The sequence below is a fragment of the Mytilus californianus genome, unplaced genomic scaffold (genome assembly GCF_021869535.1).
Source record: "Mytilus californianus isolate M0D057914Y unplaced genomic scaffold, xbMytCali1.0.p SCAF_1, whole genome shotgun sequence".
Lineage (NCBI taxonomy): Eukaryota > Metazoa > Mollusca > Bivalvia > Mytilida > Mytilidae > Mytilus > Mytilus californianus.
In genome coordinates this window covers 125,037,772-125,059,362 of record NW_026262581.1, presented here as the reverse complement: position 1 = coordinate 125,059,362, position 21,591 = coordinate 125,037,772, and the positions used below count along the sequence as shown (strand labels likewise).

The 21,591-nt window shown below is 33.5% G+C and overlaps 1 protein-coding gene and 1 long non-coding RNA gene across 2 annotated transcripts in view; both read left to right on the top strand.

Annotated features, from left to right (window-relative positions):
- LOC127733049 (mutS protein homolog 5-like) overlaps positions 1–13,050 on the top strand; it is a 43,500-nt gene extending 30,450 nt beyond the window's left edge. Inside the window, exons 19-27 of the mRNA XM_052242324.1 lie at positions 697–793; positions 4,957–5,046; positions 5,502–5,628; positions 6,678–6,827; positions 7,644–7,718; positions 7,986–8,129; positions 8,543–8,680; positions 11,321–11,394; positions 11,994–13,050. Coding sequence (XP_052098284.1) covers positions 697–793; positions 4,957–5,046; positions 5,502–5,628; positions 6,678–6,827; positions 7,644–7,718; positions 7,986–8,129; positions 8,543–8,680; positions 11,321–11,394; positions 11,994–12,099 — 1,001 coding nt within the window. The 3' untranslated portion in view covers positions 12,100–13,050. The remainder of the gene's footprint in view (positions 1–696; positions 794–4,956; positions 5,047–5,501; positions 5,629–6,677; positions 6,828–7,643; positions 7,719–7,985; positions 8,130–8,542; positions 8,681–11,320; positions 11,395–11,993) is intronic.
- Positions 13,051–19,836: 6,786 nt separating this feature from the next.
- LOC127733054 (uncharacterized) lies at positions 19,837–21,439 on the top strand. The gene is made up of 3 exons (XR_007996686.1): positions 19,837–20,035; positions 20,633–20,740; positions 20,971–21,439. It is a non-coding gene; the product is annotated as an uncharacterized LOC127733054 (long non-coding RNA).
- The last annotated feature ends 152 nt before the right edge of the window (positions 21,440–21,591 follow it).

Sequence of the window (21,591 nt, the reverse complement as noted above, 5' to 3'; positions counted from 1 at the left end):
CACTTGCCTATCAGTGTGTTATACAAGGTAAAGGAATGCATGTGTTTATCTGAGTAGGTGACCCTATCATTAGTTTCACTTACCCATCAATGTGATATAAAAGCAAAGGAATGCATGTGTTTACTTTAGTGTGTGAACATATTAGTTTCACTTGTGGATCAGTGTTATATTAGGTAAAGAAAACCATGTGTTTACCTTAGTATGTGAAAATATTAGTTTCACTTGCCCATCAGTGTGGTATAAGGTAAAGGAAAGCATGTTTTAGCTTAGTATATGAACATATCATTAGTTTCACTTGCCTTCTGGTGTGATATAAAACATAATCAAAGGCATGTGTTTAGCTTAGTACATGATAAAAGGATCAAGGTATTTAGAAGGTTAATATATCCTTAGTTTCACATGCATATCAGAATGATATACAAGGTAAAAGGATGCATATTTTTAAAATGCAATATATCATAGGTTTATACAATGTAAACCGGCAACTATACTCAATTTAAAGCCAGTTAACCTTCAATTCAAATTCTGAAATCACTTCTGGGCATGGGTCCAATCCCTCACTTCAGTTGAAATTGCCCATCTTCCATTTGGTGAAGTCTTGTTTCAATGCATAGTTATAAAAAGCTAATGTAAATAGCAAGAATGCACCTTGACTATGATAAATGAAATTTGAAATTTATATACATTTTTTGACAGATCAGGAGACCAGTATAATGCACAAGCTACAGAATTCCATCCTTGAACATACAAAGGCTTTGTTGGAAGTTTTGGAGTTATGTGGGGAACTGGACTGGTAAAAATTATTTCATTTGAACACAAAATCTCAAGCATGAACTTAATACCATAAAAAAAGTGTAAAACAACTTAGACTAACTTAAATGTATGATTTCTTTTGGCAATGCCAAGCCATATACATTAAGTTTACATAAGGATCATTTCTGTTGTCTTGCATCGTCTTTGATCCTGTCACACTTGATGGTAATCTGCAACTCCTTTGATAATGACAGGACAAAATTCAACAGATTCTTTTACAGGGCACGTAGTTGTGCACCTCCTAGTTTATTAATTGATCTTAGTGATTTAGGGTTTTAACCACACCAAGACATGGCCAATTTTGCTTATATCAGTTTGTTATTGCACAACTCTTGAAAATATCTTGACAGAATTCAGATTCTTCTACAGGCTTAACAAAGTTCCCTATAATTCTCATGTCTGTGTACATATGAACTGTGAAAAGTGTGTGTTATATCTTTGGAGCAGTTCATTGAAGTATGTATGTCTTTAAGTATGTCAATTTGCAGGCTTTTTTTGTCACTTTTTAAAATTAGGTAAGAGTAATGATACAATACCAGTTTGATTGACAACTGCCATGCTCACTAAACAATCAGAGACAAGGTGGGGCTTAATTACAATGTCCCACCTCCTTTAATGCCAATCATATTACCAAATTACTAATCATCCTCAGTCTTACATAATTAAGTAGACCCTTCATTATACATCTCAATACACAAATACTTGACCCAATATTGAATACACAAATGTGTATATATATATATAGAAATGATAAATTTATTCATTGCCTATTAATACTTTTGATCTATACTACATAAAGTGATTCTATGAATTATGTCTGAAAGATAAATGATTAAGAATTAACAAGATAAATTTTTTTCAAAAGAAAAGACAAAATATGAAATCTAGATATGAAAAAGGTATTCAAGTAAGATCTTTATTTTACGTGATAAATCTGTGCAATCCTCATCTGTAATTAATCAATAATTTAGGTTACACTAATCAGTGATTGGCTTGAAACAGTAAGTAAAATTTCAATACTCTTAACCGGAGTAATCCAATATTTTTTTTAATTTATTCCCCATCAAATGTCTTTTAACAATATTAGTCATTTGAATACAGGAAGTGTATTTTTGCAATTAAGAATGAATCCCCATTTCAATAAAAAGTTTTTTAATTTGTTTACGTTGAAAAAATACATATATTCAATGCCCTTTTCTGTAAAATATTAAATTAAAATTGAATTAAAATACACTCTACAACTTTAAACTTCATTGTCATATAATCATGATAATTGTTTTCAAAATCAATAAGCAATTAATAATAACAATAGTACACCTATGTTTCAACTTACAAAATGCCCCAAAAACAAGCTTTTAAGATTAATTTTTGGAGACAATAAAGATCTTAGTTTCAAGTCTATCTGTTGGTTCCATGTCCTAAAAGGATAATTGATAAACTTTGTTAGATGTATCTTCTTCTGTTTCTAAAGATAAAACGTAAAAGGTGAAACATGTAACAGGGAAGGTTACTTGGTTGAGATATAAAATTGCAATTTACATGAAAATTTCGAGCAAATTAGGGGACCCGCTAACATTGATTCACATGTGCTTATCCTTCTAAAGACCTGCATTTAATGCAATTATCATCAATAGTGCTATTTTAATGTTCTTTTTTTGTCCACACCATACCTCAATAATATAATTTGAAATTATTCAAACTACTCTTCCAATCTTTCCATGAGTGATTTCCATCACTTTGATTCATGGAAGCCTCGTACATTTTTTTTACTAAATAGTTAATCATTTTAAAAAGATTGATTGATTAATTATTTGTTGCTTAATGCCACTTTCAGCAGTATTGGCTATTTCTTGGCAGCCAGTTTTTATTGTTGGAGGAAGCTTGAGTGCCCAGAAAGAACCACCACTTTTGGCAGGAATTCTGGTAATCCAAGTCAAATAAGATTGGGGTTGAAAGCACCTGCCAAGTGTAAGGTTCGAACTCACAACCTCAGTGTTGACTGGCTAGTGATGCAGAAGATGAACTACTTAGACCACTCAGCCACAGAATCCCCTTCATATTAAAAAGAATCATCCTTAATACAAGAAGTTGATAGTTTAGTTTTTATGCCCCCGCCATAGCGGAGGGGGCATCAAGTTTTACCCTTGTCCGTCTGTATGTACGTCTGTACGTACGTCTGTACGTACGTCCCAAAATTGGTTTCCGTTCTCTAACTTTAGTTTGCCTCAACCAAATGATATAAAACTTATACACAATGCTTATTACCACAAAACACAGATCAATCACTTTAACCGTTCTAGAGTTATGTCCCTTTACAAATGGAAAAATTGCTAAATTTTTTGTTTCCGTTCTCTAACTTCAGTTTGCCTCAACCAAATGTTATGAAACTTATACACAATGCTAATTATCACAAAACACAGATCAAGTTCGAAATGTGGTGGCGTCACTTTTGCTGTTCTAGAGTTATGCCCCTCTACAAATGGAAAAATTGCTGAATTTTTCGTTTCTGTTCTCTTACTTTAGTTTGCCTCAACCAAATGTTATGAAACTTATACACAATGCTTATTACCACAAAATACAGATCAAGTTTGAACTTTGGTGGCGTCACTTTAACCGTTCTAGAGTTATGCCCCTTTACAAATGGAAAAATTGCTTAATTTTTTGTTTCTGTTCTCTAACTTAAGTTTGCCTCAACCAAATTTTATGAAACTTATACACAATACTTATTACCACAAAACTCAGATCAAGTACAAATTTGGGTAGCGTCACTTTTACCGTTCCTCCGGTATGTCCCTTTATAACTTTATATGCAAGCGGGGGCATCATCTGTGTCCCATGGACACATTCCCCATTTATTTATTTAATAAAATGGAAGATTTTTCTATTTAAAACATGTTTATATGGACATTATCAAATATGTTTTTATTATGTTGTATATAACAAGAATTTAAAACATTTTATGAAACTTGGTAGGGATTGAAAAGTTTTGATAAAACTTATATTGATTTCAATTCCTGATGTTGTATTGTGCACTGACATCAGTCAATATGTCCAAGCATTTACATATTGTCATGAGATAACATTACAAATCTTTGCCAGATTTTTAGACAATGTTGTTCCAAAGTAATGGGACATTAATTGTAAAATAAAATTGACAATATGTTTAAGTTTTTAGGTATTCCTTAAGTTTGATTTACATGTATTCGATAAATTATAATAGTAATCTGGTTTCATATTTACATGCTTCATTGCAGTTTTTAGCATTATTTAATATGTCATTCCAGAGTTATAGCACTATAATTGTAAAAAATATCAATGATTTGAAGCATGTCCTATGATAACTTCCATACTTGGAAATTAAACAAAAAAATTGACTATGTTATGTTCCATAAAGCCAAGGTCCTTTTAGATTTTGATAATTTAAAAATTTGTTGTTCCAAATTTATTTGACTTGGGAGTCTAAACTGACTACATATCTTGACTCTTCAGGTGTGCTTTATTGGACCTTTAAAAAATAATGAGAACAATTTGATTCCATTAAGGTTTCATCCATGTTATCTTTAATGAATTTCAGATTTGTTTTAGTGGGGTTTTGTGACTTTAGTGGTAAAAAAGAGGCAATGGACATACATTGTGCAGTTGTTAACTAGGCCCCCCCCCCCCCGTTATGATTTCAAAATTTATACTTGACATGTATATAAACCAACACCAGAGGGTGTGTCATAATGTATGTACAACTTCCTAGGTCAAAGGTCAAGGTCAAAAACTTTGGTTTTAGTTGACGACCCCATGTCCTATCGTAAAGATTGTGTCCGCTCTATATCTTGAGAACCGTTATGATTTCAAATTTTATACTTGACATGTATATAAACCAACACCAGAGGGTGTGTCATAATTTATGTACAACTTCCTAGGTCAAAGGTCAAGGTCATAAACTTCAGTTTCAGTTGACAACCCCATGTGCAATGATAAAGATACAAATTTTTTACCACACATTATTCACAGCGGGGCCCATCTCAATGATATCTAGTTACTATGATGTACTTTCATGCTTCAGTTAAGATAACTACAAAACAGTGAATTCAATGCATATTTCTGAGATTACATGTTTTATGTCAAACATTTCCTGATTTGTTATTTCAGTTTATTGGCATTTGCTACTTGTGCTAAAGAGTTTAATTATGTTAAACCCAAGCTGGTACCAGAAAATGTAATAGATATTAAATCAGGCAGGTAAGGAACTGTGCTGTAAACTATTGACATTATGTTATATTATTTATCCCTTGGATTGAAATTACTTAAACCTCATATTTTGTGCATATGTTGGTAAGATAACATATTCTGTAATGTTCTCAAGTTTCTTGTGTATTTTTAATGCAAGTAAGTTGGAGTTATCTCCCATGTATAGAATGCAGATGAATTGAATTTGTCTTCACCACATAGTTTTTTGATTAAACACATGTCAGATTTATGCAGGTTCAGTTGTTAAAGAGAAATTTGTGATATGAGAAATGGAAACATTGAAATGATTCAGAAAACCATAAAAGTAGAGAACATACAAGTTTTCCAGAATTTTACCCCCAAACAGGAAGCCAAAAACTAAAAATTACTTTAATATTTTACATTTTAATTTGTTTCAGAAAAGACATATAAATATTTGAAGCATATTTTTAATCATATATTAACAGACATCCACTGCAAGAATTGTGTTGTAGTCCCTTTGTACCAAATGATGTATGCAGCGGCCAAGATTATAGTAATATTAAAATTCTGACAGGACCTAATGCTTGTGGCAAAAGTGTTTACTTAAAACAGGTTAGCTAAATTCTGTTGTTAAAACATTTACAGGATGTTCTAACATACAAGAGAGTGTTTACTCAAATCAATAATACCAAAATTTGCGAAACAATGAAAACTACACTGTAATTAGTCCCCTACCGACAAAGTCGAAGGGGACTTTCGGTTTGCACTCTGTCTGGTAAATCAGTTTTCCACACTTCTTTTCTTCTTGCTTGAAGCTATTGATTTGATATTTGGTATATATTTTCATCATGACAAGTTACAGATCAAGTTTGAATTTTATTCTGTTCTGATGATTTTGTGCAGAGTTATCGTCCATGGACTTAGTAAATTCACTCAAATATTCAGTTTTCTGCCTTTTTTTTCCTTCGTGCTTAAAGATATTGATTTGATAATTGGTATATAATGTTATCATCACAAGTTTCAGATCAAGTTCGAATTTTGTTCCGGTCTGATGATTTTGTGCAGAGTTATGGTCCTTGGACTTAGAAAATTCACCCAAATAATCAGTTTTCCACCCTTTTTTTGGTCATGCTTGAAGATATTGATTTGATGATTGGTATGTAGTTTTATAATGACAAGTTACAGATCAAGTACTAATTTTGTTATCCGGTCGGAAGATTTTGTGCAGAATTATGGTCCTTGGACTCGGAAAATTCACTCAAATAATCAGTTTCCACACCTTTTTTCATCATGCTTGAAGATATTGACTTGATATTTGTTTAATAGTTTACACCATGACAAGTTATAGATCAAGTAAGCATTTTGTTCCAGTATAATGAAATTTAACCGGTAGGGGACTATGTATTGCCATGCAATACTCTCAGAGTGCTTGTTTGATATAATAATGTGCATTTTTTAAATGTATAAAGGAGTTTTTAGAGAGTATTAATATTTCACTTTTTTGTATGCACAGTGAAAATTAGAGAAAAATAATAAGCAAAATTTATTGAATAAGGTAATACTTGGTAGTATTGAAAGTGTTAAAAGAATTTTAACATTACAAAACTAAAGTAATTTGAAAGCTTAGCTAAATCTTTTGATATAATTTGCACTTTCTATAGGTAGCAGTGATAGTATACATGGCCCATATAGGAAGCTTTGTCCCTGCAGAGTCAGCATCGATTGGTCCTATAGAAAGAATATACACCAGAATACAGTCTCTGGATAGTGTGTCTGTTGGACTGTCAACATTTATGATTGACATCAACCAGGTATTCCTTCTTCATCAAAGGCATAAATTAAATAGCCATAATTTTGGATGTACTTTACTTATTATTTCACTTATCCATTCATTTGCTTCAAAAACATATGATCTTACAAGAAATTAAATTCAAAATCCAGTTGCAAACCATAACATGGCAAATTTGCTCAATAAAGGAAAAAGTGAATTGGGAAAGTGACAAATTGCCAGAGTTGCTGAAAGTTAATTTTCAAGTTTTCCTGTCACATCGAAAGTGAAACCCTTTTTTGGAATGAAAAAAATATATTCATAGCATATGATGAGCTTGTTCATCTTAGAATTTAATACACTTGGATAATCAGAAATATGGACATTGATCTAGATTGATTTTTTGCTTTGATGATTTTCTGCATATAAAACATTTAAATATATAATTTTAGTTTCCAAATTAATATAAATATCATTTGCATAACTCAAAATATTCTATATAGACCACATTTGATGGACTAACAATTTGAAGTAAATTTTTGTAATGACTTTCTTTTTCAATATAGCACATTTAAACATGCTGATGTCAGAAACCTTAAAGTGTCACTTGATTCAAATTGAACTAATTTCATAAGAGGCAGCACATTACTGGTAAAGTGTTCTGTTGTTGGTAAGACAGAATTAAAATCCTGAGAGTCCTAAATGAAGTTTGGCGCTTGTAGTATACTTTTTGAAGGCTTTATCTGATGTCCTGATTGGTTGATAGGATTCCTGTGCATAGCAATTAATTTCATATATTTTTTGGTTTTTTGTTTGTGCAAAACACTATTTGTCAATTTGTATATATTTTATTTAACAGATGTCTCAGGCTTTGAAGAGCGCTACAGAGAGTAGTTTAATTATTATTGACGAGTTTGGTAAAGGCACAGAAATGGTTAGTTAAATGGCCTCTAGTGTTAATAAAAATGGAAAAACTTGTATGGATATGACTGAATTTGGAATCAGGCAGGAAATTGTATATAAAATTTGTTGAACGAGTATGATTAAGGTTCTACAGCCCCTTTTAATTTCTGGCATGCTGACACTTATATGGAATTTTAGAAAATGACAATTTTACTTTCAAATCTCAAGAATCCAAATAAGTATTTAAAAACAAATAATTTATTCAAATTGGTAATTGTCACATGTTTTATTGTAACAGGTGGATGGGATGTCCTTACTTTGTGGATGTCTAACTTATTGGTTAGAGATGGGAAAGCGTTGCCCACATGTTTTTGTATGTACACATTTCCACAGTTTGATCAACCAACATTTGCTTCCAAAATCTCCAAAGATTAAATACATGGTGAGTATAAAGTGTTGTTTTTTTCTAATTCAGAACTTGTTTAAAATAAGTAAATTGTCAGGATATGCTATGGACAGTAATATTTTCTACTAATATCTCAACATCTATATTGTGATAATTGACTTGTTTTCCAATCCTGATAAAACTCTCATATTTGTAATGTTTATGTTATTATTTTCACAATAAAATATTGTTTACACTAACAGCTTCAATTTATACATACTTGTCATTACTTTATTTGGCACACCTAGATATATACATAAATAAAATGCTTTATTGTTTATGTGGGTTGTGAATCTGACTTTACACTTTACTTTTCAAATATGGATAAGCAAAACAAAATGACATCTTGAAAAATAAAATTTAAAACAAAATTTGGACCATTCACTGTATAATTTGTCTTTTACATTCAGACATTAGAAACTGTTCATGATGGAGAAGAGTTACTGTTACTATATCATTTAGTAGAGGGTCATACCAACTCTAGTTATGCAAGCCATATAGCACTCCAAGCTGGACTACCACAGGAAATAGTAAAACGTGGAAATGAGGTGAGATACAGGGGGAACCATGGAAGGTTGATATATATAGTACCTCAAGAAGTTATTGTTTATTTGTATGGGTTATAGCATATGATATGACACATAGATCAGGGGCTATAGTAACAGTAAGATTAATCAGAGAATCATTTAAATGCAATTATTAAGTCTCCCAAACGAAGTTTGGGAAGACTTATTGTTTTTGCTCAGTTCTTATTATTATTATTATTCTTCTTCCTCTTCCTCTTCCTCTTCCGCCACTTTTAAATTTGAACTTGTCCGCACCCGTTCTCCAAAACCGCTAGTCAGATTAACTTAGGGTTTCACAATATGTTAGACTAACATGTCTAGTGGTGCAATCAGGGTTTTGTTTGTGCAATAGGATTTATAAAGGGGTACTTTGAGGGGCAAAAAGAAAGTAGGGTTTTACTATAGAACCCTATGGGATTTTATTTTTTTAAATTTTCAAATGATTATAAATTGAAAACCGTTTGTGATAGACACAATCTTTTTAATTGAAAATGTTCTAAATGATAAAGCACATTAAATGAAATACAAGGTTAGTCCCCAGGGGTCACCCCAACCCCCTGCCATTTAAGAAAAACCTAATATCTTGTAAGTGGTCAAGATCCCCACCCCTAAACCATATATATTCTGGTTTGTCATGCAAAGATGGTTTGAATGATATACAGGGTTACTCCCCAGGGGTCATCCCCACCCCCTGCCATTTAAGAAAAACCTAATATCTTGTAAGTGGTCAAGATCCCCACCCCTAAACCATATATATTCTGGTTTGTCATGCAAAGATGGTTTGAATGATATACAGGGTTACTCCCCAGGGGTCATCCCCACCCCCTGCCATTTAAGAAAAACCTAATATCTTGTAAGTGGTCAAGATCCCCACCCCTAAACCATATATATTCTGGTTTGTCATGCAAAGATGGTTTGAATGATATACAGGGTTAGTCCCCAGGGGTCATCCCCACCCCCTGCCATTTAAGAAAAACCTAATATCTTGTAAGTGGTCAAGATCCCCACCCCTAAACCATATATATTCTGGTTTGTCATTATAAAGCAAATCAAATGAAATACACGGTTAGTCCCCAGGGGTCACCCCCACCCCCTGCCATTTAAGAAAAACCTAATATCTTGTAAGTGGTCAAGATCCCCACCTTTAAACCATATATATTCTGGTTTGTCATGCAAAGATGGTTTGAATGATATACAGGGTTAGTCCCCAGGGGTCATCCCCAACCCCTGCCATTTAAGAAAAACCTAATATCTTGTAAGTGGTCAAGATCCCCACCCCTAAACCATATATATTCTGGTTTGTCATGCAAAGATGGTTTGAATGATATACAGGGTTAGTCCCCAGGGGTCACCCCCACCCCCTGCCATTTAAGAAAGTTCTAATATCTTGTAAGTGGTCAAGATCCCCACCCCTAAACCATATACATTCTGGTTTGTCATGCAAAGATGGTTTGAATGATATACAGGGTTAGTCCCCAGGGGTCACACCCAGCCCCTGCCATTTAAAAAGTTCTAATATCTTGTAAGTGGTCAAGATCCCCACCCCTAAACCATATATATTCTGGTTTGTCATGCAAAGATGGTTTGAATGATTTACAGGGTTAGTCCCCAGGGGTCATCCCCCACCCCCTGCCATTTGAGAAAGTTCTAATATCTTGTAAATGGTCGAAATCCCCACCCCTAAACCATATATATTCCTGTTTGTCATGTCTCGAACATTTGAATGACGTATAGGGTCAGTCCCCAGGGGTTCCCCCCACCCCCAATGTTCTAATATCTTGTAAATGGTTGAGATCCCCACCCCTAAACCATATATATTCCTGTTCGTCATGTCTCGAACATTTGAATGACGTATAGGGTCATCCCCAGGGGTTCCCCCCACCCCCAATGTTCTAGTATCTTGTAAGTGGTCGAGATCCCCACCCCTAAACCATATATATTCTGGTTTGTCATGCCAAGATGATTTGATTGATATACAGGGTTAGTCCCAAGGCATCACTAATGCATATAACTTTACCAAACCAATTTTCACTGGACTTTGCCCAATGTCAGACGACCCTGGGAATTACGAATTATGGGAGCTTCGTTTGGGAGACTTCGTAACAGCATCCTGTTACAATCATTTCTTGTTTATACATTATTTATACTGGGTCAATATGTGCAATTCTTTGTAGGTAGGCAGTACCATTTTATTTCAATTTCTCTGTCTATATAAACTTGGATATGTATGATGGCTCCTTTGAAGCTGATGCATTTTCACATATGTGGTTTGGTACCATATGAGGTTAAATTTTCCGTAATTACTTCATAGTTTTAAAATCTTTATTCTATTGTCCTCTGTACTTCAAAGCACCACAAGCGTTTAAGCTCAACACTGCAGTCTCCATAATTTTTTAGGAAGAACTTGTTGAAAATTAAAACGGAAAAAAAAAGCTGTTCTATAAGTTGAGCATATTTCTGGTTAAAATAAAAGATGTTGATGTACTTAATTCTGTCATCTAGTGAATACATAGAACTTCTAGTGTTAATTGGTTTTTGATATGTCAGATGATATTCAGTCCAGCAGGAAAACAATTTTGATGACTGTTTCAAAAACAATATTATAAAATACTATTGTTGCAGGTATCAGAGCTGATTAGACAAAACAAACCTATAGAGAAAGTTGATACTGAGGGTACTGATACACAATATAAAAGGTAATTTAGACTGGTATGTTAGCATTTAGTTTGCATGCAACCTGTGTTTATATTGTATTTATACTGTATGGCATTAGTTCATTAGATTTCACTATCATACTTAGTCTTTTCAATTAGTTGTAAAAAAATTTCCACTTAAATTGAAATACCTTAAAAGTGTTGAGTTTTTTAGGCATGGTTCTATTATTACTATAGCACTTTCATTGTTAATACTTCAATGTTGGAAAGCTACTTTTGACAGAAAAAATTTCTTTTTTAAATAATTTCCTAATTTAGTCATTGTGTCCATGGTTTTTCGCTTTTGAAGGATTATTTCAATCATCTAAATGGATACAAACAATCAAGAACCATGAAATAAATGTGCTTAACAAATATTCATTGCATGTTACAGGACATAATAAAAAATACTATTTGTGAAATTGTGACAGTGAAACATGCCGAAATCAAAAACCTGTGTAAACTTAAACTTGCTTAATCAATAAAAAATCTGCAGTCTCATAGAGGTTTGTTTGGAAAGGGTTTCACTATAAGCATTGCATTAAACCAAACTTATACCATTAAGCTACCATAATACATTTTGTAATATTGTTCTTTTTCAGGAGTAAAATGATAGTAGACAGATTTTTAGAGTTGGATCTGGACAATGATGATCTTATTTCTTTCCTTTCAAATGTAGTGTTACCAATTAGTGAAGGACAAATATGATGTTATGTTCTTGATTTTTGTGAACTGCAATAGCAAAATTTTTTAAATCAAATCTTTCTATGTATAAGTTATTAACTATATATAACTTTGTACTACTTAGCCATTTATAATAAATTGTCTGGTTCTCTGGACATTATCATGTCACAAAACAAAAATATCAACTGATAGCTCCTATTTATTGAGGTCATAACATTTATATGAATTATGCTAATTATAAGTCTTGGAATTTCCTTCATAATTGCAATTTAGAAAATAAGAAACAACTCTCAATTTAAAAATTGATTTGTCCTAGTGATCTAGAATATACATAACCCCATAGTTTCATTTTAATTATAATCACAGAAATACAACAGAATTCTTAAATAAATGAAATTGTCCATCTCAACTATATATAGAAATGATTGACATTGATCTTGGTCAAAAATAGTTGTTCAAATAATGTGTTGTATTGAATACCCACCTTTCTACAACAGAACTAAAAATAAACGCTGAGAACCAGATTCTGGTGGTCTAATGAACATTTCCATTCACCAATTGAAGTAAAGTGTACTATCTATCATCACATTCCCCAAAAAGATTAGGTGAGAAAAAATCCAAGATAAAGATTAATGATTCTAGTAGAAGATGAGAAGAAAAGAAAAGGTGAGAATGGAACTGAAAATAAGCTAATTTATTACAAATTAGTCAGAATTATAATACTGTTTTAACACTTTCCACTTGTTAGTGTTGTTATTGAACAAATAATTGAAAGTGTTTTGCTTGGTTTTACAGTGTTGGCATCTGTAGCTCTGTTTTGAAATCTCTGATGCTGTTTATAACTTAAAAATAGTCATTATAATAAAAGTCTTAATTAATTTTGTCAGATTATGTTTTTTTTTGTTTTAAATGTTCACTTTCATGTATATTGTATATTGATGGTATGAAATTTCAACAAATAGATTAATCAATTAATTTGTTAGTTGTGATAAAGCAGAATTTACTAGTTTTCGTTTCATTTCATTAAATAATTTTTATACATAATCAAATTGGATCTTTCTGTCTTTGGAGAGAGAGAGAGAAAAACTAGCTCATTGCAAATAATGATCGTGATGAATATGCAGATGTTCTGCATTTAAAAAAAAAATCTTATGTTATGTACTTTAAAACTTGAGAATTCAGACATACAATTTACATTTTACTGACTGAATAGTTCATGGATCACAATAGCGCAGGTGCTATACATCATATTAATTGAACAGCTACTAGACTGAAAAATAATTCAATCCCCTAAAATTGGCAGTGAGATTGTAAAGAAATGTAATTTGGAATAATTTGAAAATTTGGAAACACTTTTGCATGATAAATGGCTAGTGAAAAGTTCTAGATTCAACACAGAGCTGTGAATTAACCGTTGCACTGCTTTGGCATTCTAGCTTGTTTAGCTTTCTTGAAGACAAAATTCAAGACAACAATCTTGGAAATATTTCGGCTCCTCTGTATATTACAAATTTCATACATAAAATTCCAAGAAATACATTACAAATGCCCTTGCATTTTTTTCAAGAATTAGTAAAGTATTGCATAAACATGTCAATTAAAGTTTGTAACAAAGTAAATTTTAACCTGAATGATAGTTAGTCTTCATAGCTATATATAGTTTACATTTGATTTTGTTCAAAATGCAATTATGTCTTAAATTTTATTTATATTCTTCAACTTCTTGATACAATAGCAGGGTTGGACAACAGTAGGTAATAGTCGCATAAAGTGGTTTTGACATTCATAAAGTATAGGCACTGTTTTCCTTTGAGTGTGTGATAACAAGGAGTAATCAAGTCCATTGTTCACCAACCATACCCATTCAACAATAATGATTATAAATTTTTATAATGATAGCAATTTATAAAATCAATCTTATCGACTTTAGTGAAAGGTTCTTTAGTAATCATAATAAAAAGTAAAATAACAAAAATACTGAACTCACAAGGAAAATTTTACATGACCCAATTACATAATGTGTTTTTTAAATATTGCATAAAAACTGAAAAAAAGATATTTGTCCTTACCAGGTCTTGTTCTTGTAATATTCAGGTCATGCATGATAAAAAAAAAACATTGACTTCAAAGGGTTTAAACAAGTAATAGGATCATCGATGACAAGAAATATATCTACTATTGGCATAGGTAAAAAAAAGATCCTGGTATTGAATTCTTTTCCCGTGTAACCTGCAAAACGATTATTGTGGAAACAACATCAAATTACCAAATTAAAATCCAAACTTGAGTATGCCTATACATTTAGTGGAGTGTTGTTGGGAGACTGCTCTTGAAGGCATCAAACCTTAATTTGCTGGTAATTTCTTATGGTTGCTGACTGAAAGAAAGATTGCTGGTGTCACTAGTACTGAATCCCGGCATACGGGAGTTCATATCACTGGTGGAGGAGGCTCCTCCTTGTGGAAGAGATAATCTTAGTTCGTACAGCAACTGAGTGATGGAGTACTCTTTAGAGTACTGTGGCCCTTTCCCCCTTCTTCAACTGAGACCATTCAAGATGTAGCATGGATTTGAGGGTTCTAGTTGTTCTTTAGGCTCCCATGATATGATGAAACTGGCTGTCTTAGCTTTTAACTTTTTCTATGCCGTTGATGTTGGTATTAGTCACCGGGTCCCATATAGCACAGTCGTATTCCATAATGGGTCTAATTAATGTCTCATAATATTGGGTATTGATCTTGGATATTGGTTGCTGTAATTGCGTAAAAAGCACAGATGTGGCAGTGTCTGTGCTACTATATGTTGTTGGTGTGTTATTAAAAGATAGGTTGAAGCTGGTGTAAGGCCTAGATACTTTTCCGTATTTACTGTCCCCAATGATTCTCCATGTCCACTGTATTCATTAAGTATAGGGTTGCGTTTGTCTAGTTTGTTTCCTTTAAGACCTAGCATGCTTCAAACCCTGCAGATATTCTGTAGACTTATCGGACTATTTTCGTCTTTTGAGCATTTTATCTTGTCATAAAGTAAAGGAGCCTGTAAATCAGTGGTTGTCGTTTGTTTATGTGTTACATATTTGTTTTTCGTTCATTTTTTGTACATAAATTAGGCCGTTAGTTTTCTCGTTTGAATTGTTTTACATTGTCATTTCGGGGCCTTTTATAGCTGACTGTGCGGTATGGGCTTTGCTCATTGTTGAAGGCCATACGGTGACCTATAGTTGTTAATTTCTGTGTCATTTGGTCTCTTGTGGAGAGTTGTCTCATTGGCAATCATACCACATCTTCTTTTTTATAATCACATGGCCTTTGATGTAACTGGCTTAGGAAAGTCATTGGTATATACCAGGAAGAGAAAGCAGCCTTTTGCTGTTCCTTGAGGTATTCTTGATGTTATAACCGATTTTGATAATTCTCTCTCTTTCAATTACTATATGTTGTGTTCTTTCAAAAGAGAAGCCAGATATCAACTGCTTTATTCAATAGTAGTCACATTTGCTGATTACACGTCACTCTGGCGAGCGACTTAATTGTAAGTCTTGGAAAACTTGAGTAAAATGCAGTCTGTTTGCTCCCCATTCAATGATTGCTAGTGTTAACTTGCTTTCATCAAATCTTAAACTTTCTAAAGCCAAGTTTGGATTGAATAAAATCTAGACTTTCAAATGATGAATAATGTTACTGCATGTGCATAATGTGCTTCATGATCTTGCAACTTAAGATAAAGGTTTATAGTTGGAAGATGTCAATGGCACAGGTTAATAGTTGGTGGATGTCAATGACACAGGTTTATAGTGAGTAGACGTCAATGGCACAGGTTTATAGTTGGTAGATGTCAATGACACAGGTTTATAGTTTGTAGGTCTCCAAGCCACATGTTTAAAGTTGGTAGGTGTCAATGTCACAGGTTTATAGTTGGTAGATGTCAATGACACAGGTTTATAGTTGATAGATGTCAATGGCACAGGTTTATAGTTGGTAGATGTCAATGACACAGGTTTATAGTTGGTAGATGTCAATGACACAGGTTTATAGTTGGTAGATGTCAATGGCACAGGTTTATAGTTGGTAGATGTCAATGGCACAGGTTTATAGTTGGGAAATATCCTTGACAGGTTTATAGTTGGTAGATGTCAATGGCACAGGTTTGTGGTTGGTAGATGTCGATGCCACAGGTATATAGTTGGTAGATGTCAATGGTACAGGTTTATAGTTGGTAAATATCAATGGCACAGGTTTATAGTCGGTAGATGTCAATGGCACAGGTTTATAGTTGGAAGATGTCAATGGCACAGGTTTATAGTTGGAAGATGTCAATGGCACAGGTTAATAGTTGGTAGATGTCAATGACACAGGTTTATAGTTGGTAGATGTCAATGGCAAAAGTTTATAGTTGGTAGATGTCAATGACACAGGTTTATATTTGGTAGATGTCAATGACACAGGTTTATAGTTGGTAGATGTCAATGGCACATGTTTATAGTTGGTAGATGTCAAAGGCACAGGTTTATAGTTGGTAGATGTCAATGACACAGGTTTATAGTTGGTAGATGTCAATGACAGGTTTATAGTTGGGAAATGTCCTTGACATGTTTATAGTTGGTAGATGTCAATGGCACAAGTTTATAGTTGGTAGATGTCAATAACACAGGTTTATAGTTGGAAGATGTCAATGGCACAGGTTTATGGTTGGTAGATATCAATGGCACAGGTTTATAGTTGGTAGATGTCAATGGCACAGGTTTATAGTTGGTAGATGTCAATGACACAGGTTTATAGTTGAGAGATGTCAATGGCACAGGTTTATAGTTGGTAGATGTCAATGGCACAGGTTTATAGTTGGTAGATGTCAATGGCACAGCTTTATAGTTGGTAGATGTCAATGGCACAGGTTTATGGTTGGTAGATATCAATGGCACAGGTTTATAGTTGGTAGATGTCAATGGCACAGGTTTATAGTTGGTAGATGTCAATGGCACAGGTTAATAGTTGGTGGATGTCAATGACACAGGTTTATAGTTAGTAGACGTCAATGGCACAGGTTTATAGTTGGTAGATGTCAATGACACAGGTTTATAGTTTGTAGGTCTCCAAGCCACAGGTTTATAGTTGGTAGATGTCAATGGCACAGGTTTATAGTTTTTATATGTCAATGGCACATGTTTATAGTTGGTAGATGTCAATGAACCAGGTTTATAGTTGGTAGCTTTCCCTCGTCTTTCTTAAATAGATGTGTTACGCCTGCCTTTCCAACTGGTCTGGTATTTTGCCTTGTTGTAAAGCAGAGTTGAATAGGAAGGTTGCTGTTGGTGTTATTTCTGATGGTCTATTTATTGAGTTTTCCAAGAATTGAAACCTGACCTTTCGCTTTATACGGACTTATATTACAAAAGCGCAAGCACAACTGAAGCTAAATGATAATGACTCGAACAGCTGAGAGAGGATTTCCCTTTTGAAGTAATATCACCAGGCAACTCGCGGGAAAGTACGGAATGTAAACCCGTCAAAACGCTACATAGAATGTAAAGACTGAACAAATGAACACCACGAAGAACCGGGGTGATTTCGGGTCCTCTGGGAGGGTAGGCAGATCTTGCTCCACCTGTGGTACCCGTCGTGTTGCTCATATAAGTACAAATTCTATAACAAGTCTAATTCGGTGATGTCACATTCGATGGAAAAGGACGGGATTATGGTTACGATTCGGACATATCCGTCGTCATCTGTCAAACAAATATTCAATAACGGTCAACTAACTCGTGATGGTGTCCGTACAATTTTCCGTGGAAGGGGTGACTTAAACTTAACCTATAGAAACCTTGATTTAATAAAATCTTTGCAGCAGCAACCCTCTATAAAGTAAATCATAATAGGAAATGCAAGCACATGAATATCATATCAACTGGGAGATATATACTCCTTCTGCAGGCGCTGCTGGAATGTTGCTACATTGAAGTGGAAAGTTTACAATTGAGAAACTGAAAGCATCTCTTTTGTCGTTAAGTTTTGTTCTCAACCAACCCTTATTGCCAATTTCTAGATATGAGGCAGCCTAAACTGTATTTGTTGTATCTTTTATTTCAAGTTCGATGGGATAGATGTGTTCGACAGTCACCAAACTTGACATCGGACTCGGATTTCTTTTGAACTGAGTTTTACTGTGCGTTTTGCTACATGTGTTTGTTCATTCCACATTAGGAGATATAAAGGGGTTGAGATCACACAAAACATGTTTAAACACGCCGCATTTTTTCGCCTATCCCAAGTCCGGAACCTATATAGTCTTTGTTAGTCTTGTGTGTTTTTTTAGTTTAGTGTGGCGTCCATTTCGCTGAACTAGTATGCATTACTGTTTAGGGGCTAGCTGAAGCCCGCTTCTGGGTGCGGGATTGTCTCGCTGCGTTGGTGGCCTTGGGCTGTTTTCTGCTCTTTGGTCGGGTTGTTGTCTCTTTGACACATTCCCCGTTTCCAATCTCCGTTCGATTGTTGTCTCTTTGACACATTCCCCGTTTCCATTCTCCGTTCGATTGTTGTCTCTTTGACACATTCCCCGTTTCCATTCTCTATTCTATTTGAATTATTTAGTGAGCGGATATCATCTATGTGTCTGAACGTGAAGTTAAACGATTATGCTAGCTTTTGTTCATTCTTCATACGAAGCTCATGTGTGATGTCAGCTTTATATGAACAAAGGAACAAGTCGACAAGAAAGGGAACACAGTTGGTTCCCAAGACGGAATGCCGATTGTTTGTTGTAAAACACCTTCTCCAAACGTTACAAATATGTTGTCAATCAGGATAACAAGCATCTTGATAATGTAAGTGTTAGAGGTTTTTTTTTTAATCAGTGTTGATTTTTGTTTTACAAAATATGATTTGCTCTTTAAAACAAGATATTTGTATCTACGTTGGCCATTCTTTTTTTATGAAACAAATTAAGACCAATTCTGTCAATTTGTCTTTAAGTTTGGAATTGGGAAAACGTGTGTAACGGCCGGGTAGAAAAGTCAATTGTTTTATACTATTGTAAGGGAAACGTACTTAGATTGTATGTACTCACACTTGTTTAACCCCGCCACATTCTGTATGTGTCAGTGTCCCAAGTCAGGAGCCTGTAATTCAGCGGTTGTCGTTTGTTGTTGTATTTCATATTTGTTTTTCGTTCATTATTTTGTACATAAATCAGGCCGTTAATTTTCTCGTTTGAATTGTTTTACATTTGTCATTTCGGGGCCTTTTATAACTGACTATGCGGTATGGGTTTTACTCATTGTTCACTGTAAATATACCTGACGCCTGACGCGTCCGGACGCGTTCAAAATTTGTACACCGAATGTTCAATATTTTAACGTCATATGTTCATGCTTAGAGACGTGTTCAAAGTTTTAACTTTTGTGTTAAAAATATTAACATGTGTTTTCAGACGCAGTGAACACCGGTGTTCAAATTCTGATCTAAATAAGAAGATAGTCGTTTGTCCGATTTTCTATCCTTCCAATTGGCAAATTCAAGAAGAAATTCTTTAAAAAATATGAATGTATACGCAGGATGATGATCTTGTGAATTTTTGGCTAATATTTTAGTAATTGTGAAATATTAAACTTCCAAGCTGGCATATATGTATAGTTTATGAATTTATTTTATTATTTATTTATATATACTAGTTTTACTTATAAGTGACATAATTATGCATATCAATGAGGCCTGTTATGATAATATCGTAATGAAAATATGTCGATGTTTATCTTACTTCATGATCCGTTCATTTTATTAACATTACATGTTCAATCAGTGTTCAAATCGCTCGAAATTTTGAACACCTCGTGTTAAAAAAAATATACCAGGATACCAAATACCGGAAACAGATATCGGCTGGCGATTTAGGCGGTTAAACGAAGAATGGATACACATAACAAAGAGAACTGGAGAAGGGACTTCTATCCCATATGAACACGAAAGAAGTAAGTAACAAGTTAGAATAATCTCCATAGGTAGTTCGATGGCTTCCTTGTTATTTTCTCATGCCAGATATATATTTGTCAAATATTCATAACTGCTATATCCAAATTTTCAATATTCAACATAAAAGACGAATTAAAAAACGGGCTTTAGATATAAACGTAAATAACTGTCAGCTTTGTTCTGATGATTTCCTAAACTGATGAATAAACTGTCTGTCTGTTATACAGAATAAATGATGATATTCGACATCCACATACATTAGCTGAACACTAAGTGTTAAGAACTCTAACATCAAGTGTTAAAAAATGAAACACAAAGGCATTTAAAACTGAACACCACACATTCATTTGATGAACACTAAGTGTTAAGAACTCTAACATCAAGTGTTCAAAAATTAAACACAAAGGCATTAAAAACTGAACATCTAACATTCAATTGATGAACACTAAGTGTTAAGAACTCTAACATCAAGTGTTCAAAAATGAAACACAAAGGCATTAAAAACTGAACACCACACATTCAATTGATGAACACTAGTGCAAACATTTGGAACACCATTTTTGACTTAGAAAATGCATTTGTTTTTTTATTTGCAGGAATCGTTAGATTAAAATGTTTGAATTAGGAACCGGTAGCCAATAATCCCAAAAAGGCCATTTCTGCATGCTATAAAGTGGTGGAAAAAAGAAAGATGTCGAAAAAAGGTATGACAATATATGTATATTAATAGCTTATGTGGGTGTATCATTTCTATCTGTTCACCTTAGGTCAAGAAATCGACTTTTGTATGTTATAATGTCAAAACTTGCATTTCATTGCTATAGAATATCAATTTGTACACTAGTATATATCGACATTAAAGCATAACAAGCATTGCATAATTTGATGCTTTATGAAAAACTCTCTTCTATTAATTTTTAATTTTATTTTGCAGGATATATAGGCTCATAGACATTCCTTGTTGTGGAGGATTTTGACATTGGAAGTTGATAACAACACATAAAATGCCACCCAGTTGATAGCTTTAAGTGAAGATGCACTGAACAGTGGAGCGTACATTGTATGTGATCGTACAAGAACTGTTGGAATTTGCAAACTTTTAAACTTTCATTGTGACAAATACCTATATAATAAACTATCTAGTTATCACATTGACATGCTTTTTTGGTTAGGATACAAATGATGTTGCAACTATCTAGTCATGTAGGGGAAAATCATTATTTGTGATATATATTAAGTCAGTTTAAAAACATTATGTATGTGATTTCACTGACTGTTACTTGTGATATCATAAGGTATCTGGTGTACTTTTCTTACATATAATATGCTCATTTGATTACATAAAGAATTACTTGTTAAAATATGTTTTATTGTTATATTTTGCCTGATTGAATATAGTTTTTATAACAGTTTATTCAAGTTGAGTACTTATGGAAAATTATGTACGCTTGAAAATAGAACATATTCCACATTTGAACACCATCACTTTGAACACTTATGTCAACTGTTCTGAAAGTTAACGTCTGGTGTTCTGAATCTTAACACTTTGGCTTTA